Here is a 6,746-nt window from a genome sequence, read left to right as displayed (position 1 = left end):
CACTCATTACTCACTCACACACTCACACTCACTTACTCACACTCACTCACTCACACACGCTCACTCATTACTCACACTCACACGCTCACTCACTCACACTCACTCCCTTACACACACACACACACACACACACACACTCACTCACACACACGCTCATTCACACACACTCTCACACACACACACACACGTTTGTTTCTGTGAATTGTGGGGAATTTCCATAGACTTCTATTAATTTTATACTGACCAAACGATATTTTCTATCCCCTAACCCAACCCCTAACCCTTGCATTGTTACACTTTCAGATAAACATCATTTACTATTTGTAAAAAAAATTTCCCTCATCAAAAATTTAAGGTTTTACTATCCTTGTGGGGACATTTGGTCCTCACAATGTAGCATAAACAAGTACACACACACACTCTCTCTCTCTCTCTCTCACACACACATGCAAACTCACACACACGTCTGACACCAATATTAGTTCAGGTCATTCAAAGCATTGAATGTTATTGTACAAACTGGTCACTAGCATCACAAAACAAATAAGGAGTGTTTCCTCTTGTGTGTGTGTGCCTCCTGCAGTGTGTGTTTGTAGACGGCTGTAGTCAGTCGTACAGAGTTTCAGCTTAAATCGTCGCTGGCTAGATGAAACGCACTTAAGACGATCTGCAGACGCTCTCACGCATCTCAGCAACATGTGACAGACGATCTCAAAGTGATCCATCGATTCTGAGCCGCCTGTCACGTTCAGATCGTCTTCATCGCTCCCCTGTGAGTCTCTGTGAATCTGAAGTGTGTTCCGTGCTGACGAAATGCCAGTATTATGATTCTCCATGATGAATGTGTGACTGAGGTTTAGCTGTCCATCGGTCGGCCGCGTCACACTACGCTTAATCCGGATCTCACTCCTATTTTGAGTGTTTAATGCAGGAATATCTCACTAATAGGAGGCATGTTGTTAGTATTGGAAGCCAATCTTCATCTGAAATATATTTAAAGTCTGGTGTTCCCCAGGGCTCGATTCTTGGTCCGGTACTGTTTTCCCTTTATAGGCTTCCTCTAGGATCTATATTTAACGCATATAGGGTCTCTTTTCATCTGTATGCAGGTGACACACAAATCTATATCCCCTTGAAGCGCGATTGCAAGCAGGCCCTAAAGCATATTTTAGACTAAAACTTTGGCTTGCAAGTAATTTCTAAAGCCTTAATGAGTGAGAATTCATTAATGAGAATGAATTTATTTTGTTTGGCTCAAATGAGCACTGTGTACATGATTTCAAATCTGAATTTCTTACTCAATTCAGCACTACACGTGCCAGAAACTTGGATGTTTGGTTTGATAATAATCTTAAATTTGATAAGCGGATAAGTACTGTGGTTCTGACGAAGGTGAAGCCATTTTTGTCTCTTTGTTTGAAAGTTTGAAAAGGTTATGCATGCTTTTGTAACATCTCGTTTGGATTACTGTAACTCGTTGTATATCAGTGCTCCTCAGTCTTGTGTTTCACGTCTGCAGCTGGTTCAGAATGCAGCGGCTCGGCTTCTTTATGGGATGCGCAAATATCACTCCAGTCTATCACACCAGTTTTGATCTCATTGCATTGGCTGCCAGTTAAATATAGAATTGATTTTAAAATTTTACTGTTTGTCTATAAATCTGTCCATAATCATGCTCCACAGTACCTATCAGAATCAATGATGCAAACAAATTCGATTCAGCTATAACACAGCTGTGAAGTTTTGTTCTCGTATGATGGTGTCAGTGCAGTCGTATTGATAATATTACTGAATATTAAGCGTTAAGTTTTAAACCCAACTAATCAAGCCAAAGGTGACGGTGGAAAGGAACCCAAACTCCATCAGGTGACAGAAATGGAGAAAGGAGAAATCTTGGGAGGAACCAGACTACACCAGACAACAGAAAAGAGTAACAACCCCGCTCCACAAGCAAAATCACTCCTGAAAGTTCATATAATGATGATAACATAACAGAACTGAACATCTCTCTACTAGTCTCAATCAGACCGGCAGACAAACGTCTGTGATTTGTAGATGTCAGAACAATGTTTCTCATCTGGGTTATTTGAGAGCGTAACCCAGTCCATCCATCCAAAACTCACTTTCTGCGTTTCATACAAAAGCCAGTCACCTCAGAGGCCCCAAACATCCGTAGTTTTCCCAGTTCCCTTGTTTACAGCCGAGAGATAAGGGCATTTCTCTGATAATTTGTGCTGATTGTTGTTTTCACACGGGCCGATATCAGCTGGATTCTGCTGCGTCTATATTTAAACCCAGATTCCGTCAGCGTCTCTCAGGCGTTATTAACCGCTGCTCGAACCCGCTCTCTGATATCCAGACCTGAGACTCCGATCCAGATTCAATCTCATGATCTTCCTCACCGATCACTGTATTGGGTCTTATTTGGCACTCAGTCAGGTTATTGCCCACTGAATGTTTCTATTGGCTGTTTAGCACTGATGTTTTCTACCGACGAGGCATCATAATGCGCCTGTGCGCCGCAGATAAGCCACTCCACAGGAAGTCATAGCGCACGATGAGTTCCTGACCGTCGCTGGCTCATCAGGAAAGAGGAAGAGGAAACACAACGCACATTAGTTCCCTGTCAGAACCAGGAGCGCATTACCGTGTGTGTGTGTGTGTGAGATCCTGCTGTGAAGGAAGTTTGAAGGTTTCTGTGGAGAAACAGTGTCTCCCTCTCGGTGGGTTTGGACGGCCAAACAAATCAAACGGGCTTTCATTTCTTCATTAGTGACCTTTTAAGAAGGTGACGCTCAGGCTAATGAGGTGATTGTAGCCAGAGAAGCTTTAGAGGATTCCAGTGACATTCCCAGTGGTGTTACGTCCAACAGTGAGTGTGTTTTCATAGGGCAGCGGGGGAGTGTGTGTGTGTGTGTGTGTGCAGGGGGAGGAAGCTCCTCAATGATACTCTGCTGATCATGTAACACAAATGAGCCGTCAAACACCAGGAAACCTCATAAACTCACAAAACACTTTCACACCGTCAGGCGCTCTGGTCACATCGCTGTCTCACCGCTGACCCGTCTATCGGTCTGTCTGTTTCTGTCCGTCTCTCTGAGAGGGTTCGGAGCGGATCAGAGCCGCTCGCTGTCTTTATCATCCGGCTGCTGTCAGTCTGTGATCATTCAGTCATTTCTGCTACTGGAAACCAGCAGAACTCAACATACCGAGACTCAATCTGTCCAGTCACCTTTATTTCTATAGCACTTCATACAATACAGATTAATTCAAAGCAGCTCCACAGAGAGGAAAATAACAATCAAACAGGTTTGTAGAAATGTAGCATTGCATCAGTGTCTCAGCAATGGATGCTCTGCAGTGAATGGGTGCCGTCAGAATGAGAGTCCAAACAGCTGATAAAAACATCACAATAATCCGCAAGTAATCCACAGCACTCCAGTCCATCAGTTAACATCTGGAGAAGACAAAAGCTGAAACAAATCCAGCATTAAGACATTTTTAACTCAAATATGAGTCTATAATCCATAATAACGCTTCCTCCAGTGAAAAAGTGCATCTCCTGTTGTCTCTCACATCAAAATCCAGCCACATATGTGTTTAGAGCTGTTTAAACAGTGCTTGATCTGTGCAGATTTCTCTCGCATTAAGATGTTTTTAACTAAAATACCATAGAGTCTATAATCCATAACGCTTCCTCCAGTGAAAAAGTGTTCTGGTGTGAATCAGGAGAGAAATCTGCACAGATCAAGCACAGTTTAAACAGCTCTAAACTAATATGTGGCTGGATTTTGATGTGAGAGACAACAGCAGATGCACTTTTTCACTGGAGGAAGAGTTATTATGGATTATGGACTCGTATTGATGTATTGATTTTGTTGTTGTATGAATGAGTCTACATTTGTTCTGCTGGAGGTTCAGCATTAATGAAGCGCAGTGAAAGCTGTGAGCGTGTCGTCCTGAAATCTTTCTTCTGTGATGCTCTGGTGTCTCTGTGAGTCTGTGGTTTGTGTTTGTTGTGATAGCGTGCTGTTCTCAGGGTTCACAGGGCACGATTCATTAACTCTGAGCAGCGCGCCATCGATGAAGGTAAATAAATAGGAGCGTGCGTACGTTAATGTACCGGCCGGCGGGTCTGATAAAGGTCTCGTGTAATCCGGGCTGCTGACCTCCCGGGGGGTCGGGGGGGTAATGAGCTCCACAGCTGGCCTCCTGAGACCCAAACCACCGATTCCATAGATGCAGACTCCTCAGCTTTCAGTGACAACTCACTTTTTGAGATCAAAATATGTCACCTGTGAGATTTGCTTAGATCCAGTGAGAAAGTGGTTTAATGGGGGGGGTCTTACAATTGTAAATAAACAACTGGGGCCGGTTGCATAAACTGTGTAGACTAGTCTTAAAAAGTTAGTCATCTCATTTTTTTCTTCTTCAAGACTGGTCATAACTTTTTTAATTCAGTTATGAAAAGTTAGTTTGGTTTTATTTGTATTGGAAAAGTAAGACTGATTACCTCTTGCTAAGTTTATGCAACTGGCCCCTGGTTGTTTCAATAAGTTTTGTATAGTATTTTCTTTACTCTTTACTTCAAAAGCTATGTCTAAAAAGGTTAATAGTTTATGTATTTGAGGTCAGAGATTTGGGAACGCTGAAGAGAGAGAGTGAGGACAAACATTTAGCATTTTAGGTCAGCATTGCCGTCTAATCAGCCAATATTGTCTTTAATAGCTTGCATAGAACTTCATCTTTTATAACATGGGATTTTGACCAAATATATTCAATCTTGATTTTTGTAAAATGTTGCAACAAGATGTTAAAAATGTTTTGTTTTTTTGTGTGAAAAATTGCAGTTTTGGGCATACGAGGTAATAAAAAATATTTTAAAAATACCTTAAAGTAACTACAAATGAGCACGTAAAGCGGATATCTTTAAAAGAAATTCTGTGTGGTGATGATGAAGATGGTGATGGTGATGATAATGATGGTGATGATGATGGTGAAGATGATTATGATGGTGGTGAAGATGATGAAGATGGTGATGATGATGATGGTGAAGGTGAAGATGAAGATGGTGATGATGAAGATGATGAAGAAACTTCAGAAACTATATTATTGGCCAGCCTTAAGATGTTCTTATGATAAGATAATTCATATACCCTTTCAAGTGGCTGCCCTGCGATCTCTGAACAAATTTTCATTTGATTCAACAGCTTTGTTTGGAAAAAAGAAGTCATCACCTTTATTTCTCTAGCACTTTTAAAAGCAGCTTTACACTAACAAACAGGAAAGTAAGAGAATCAATGATGCAAACTTCAAAAATGAGTCCAAAATTCTGCAACATCATGCAGCTCCAGTCGGTTCAGTTCAATAACTGTGAACTTCATTCATTATGAAACCAGTTCAGCTCAATAAGCAGCTCTACTGAAGACACTCTTGCTCCTATTCTGTTTTCTAAAATAATAGAACTGAGAATTTAGAGATAAATGTGTCGTGCAGTCACGGCGTTTGATGCAGAAGTGTTACGGGATTGTTGTGCTCTTGTGTTTCAGTCCGTGTCCGGAGCAGGGGATGGGCGATGAGTTTAACCTCATGGACCATTCGGACCTGTACCTCCTGGACTTCAGTGAGTCTGACCGTCTCAGTGTGATGTCACTGCCTCATTATCATAATGAATGCTTATAGTCATCAGCTGAATAGTGGCCGTGGATTAACCCTTACATTACAGAAGCTAAAATAAGAAGTGCATGACATGACAAGTTTTATTTTTTCCCAAATTCTGTCTCCATTTTAATGGTTAAATGACATTTTAGTAATCAAAAAGCATGTAATCATTTGGAATTATGAAACTTACACAATTTAACAACAATTTATTAAACATGAAAAAAAAATTACAGTTTTATTTTTCTGAAATTCTGTGGATTCCATTTTAATGGTTTTATTCAATTAAATTTAATGGTTTTATTCAGTTTAATTCATTTATAATCAAAAAGCATGTCTAATTTAGACATTTAACTTTAACAACTTAATAGTTTATTAATTACAATAATTAGCACATTTACACAGCAGTGCTTTAACTCACACACACTCGTCCGCATCGCCGTTTAAAACAGTGTACAGCCCTACTCTTCATTTATTCATCCAGCATTTGTCGATCTCCGTGTTTTATGGTAAATGATATTGTCATGGCTGGAGTGACTTGCGGTCGGTCGGTGATGCGGTGAGTTGGCAGATCCTCTCTCTGTCTCTGAGGCAGACGGCGAGGCGAGGCGCATCCGGCACCAAATAAAGGCCCTTCCTTTGGCAGCGTCCAGAGCAGCTCCGCGGGAGCAGGTGAAGAATAGAGCAGGGAAGCGCTTCAGACTCCTGCGGCTCAGGACTCACACCAGCGGAAGCCCATCCGCTCCAGACCCACTGACCGCTCACTCTAACCAACTGCTCGAGCAGATTATCTACAGCTAGAAGTGTGATAACAGTATGTGTGCTTCTGTGTTTTTAAGGTCCTAATCTGAAGACATTATGCAAGCTAGCAGTTATTCAGTACAGTCTGGAGCAGTCGGGACTCCCTCATGACATCAGGTGAGAGTCAGAACCTCCATACACACACACGCACACACACACTCTCTCTCTCACACACACACTCTCTCTCTCACACACACACACACACACACACACTCTCTCTCTCACACACACACACACACACACACACTCTCTCTCTCACACACACACTCTCTCTCTCACACACACAC

The 6,746-nt window shown here is 41.8% G+C and overlaps 1 protein-coding gene across 1 annotated transcript in view; it reads left to right on the top strand.

Moving 5' to 3' along the window:
• The window catches only part of klhdc3 (kelch domain containing 3), a 25,915-nt gene that overhangs the window by 16,501 nt on the left and 2,668 nt on the right, over nucleotides 1-6,746 (top strand). Inside the window, exons 8-9 of the mRNA XM_016516392.1 lie at nucleotides 5,550-5,623; nucleotides 6,498-6,576. Of these exons, the coding sequence (XP_016371878.1) occupies nucleotides 5,550-5,623; nucleotides 6,498-6,576 (153 nt within the window). The remainder of the gene's footprint in view (nucleotides 1-5,549; nucleotides 5,624-6,497; nucleotides 6,577-6,746) is intronic.

Source organism: Sinocyclocheilus rhinocerous, unplaced genomic scaffold, assembly GCF_001515625.1.
Source record: "Sinocyclocheilus rhinocerous isolate Xijiao unplaced genomic scaffold, SAMN03320098_v1.1 scaffold2733, whole genome shotgun sequence".
Taxonomy (NCBI): domain Eukaryota; kingdom Metazoa; phylum Chordata; class Actinopteri; order Cypriniformes; family Cyprinidae; genus Sinocyclocheilus; species Sinocyclocheilus rhinocerous.
This window is presented reverse-complemented; position numbering and strand designations above follow the sequence as displayed.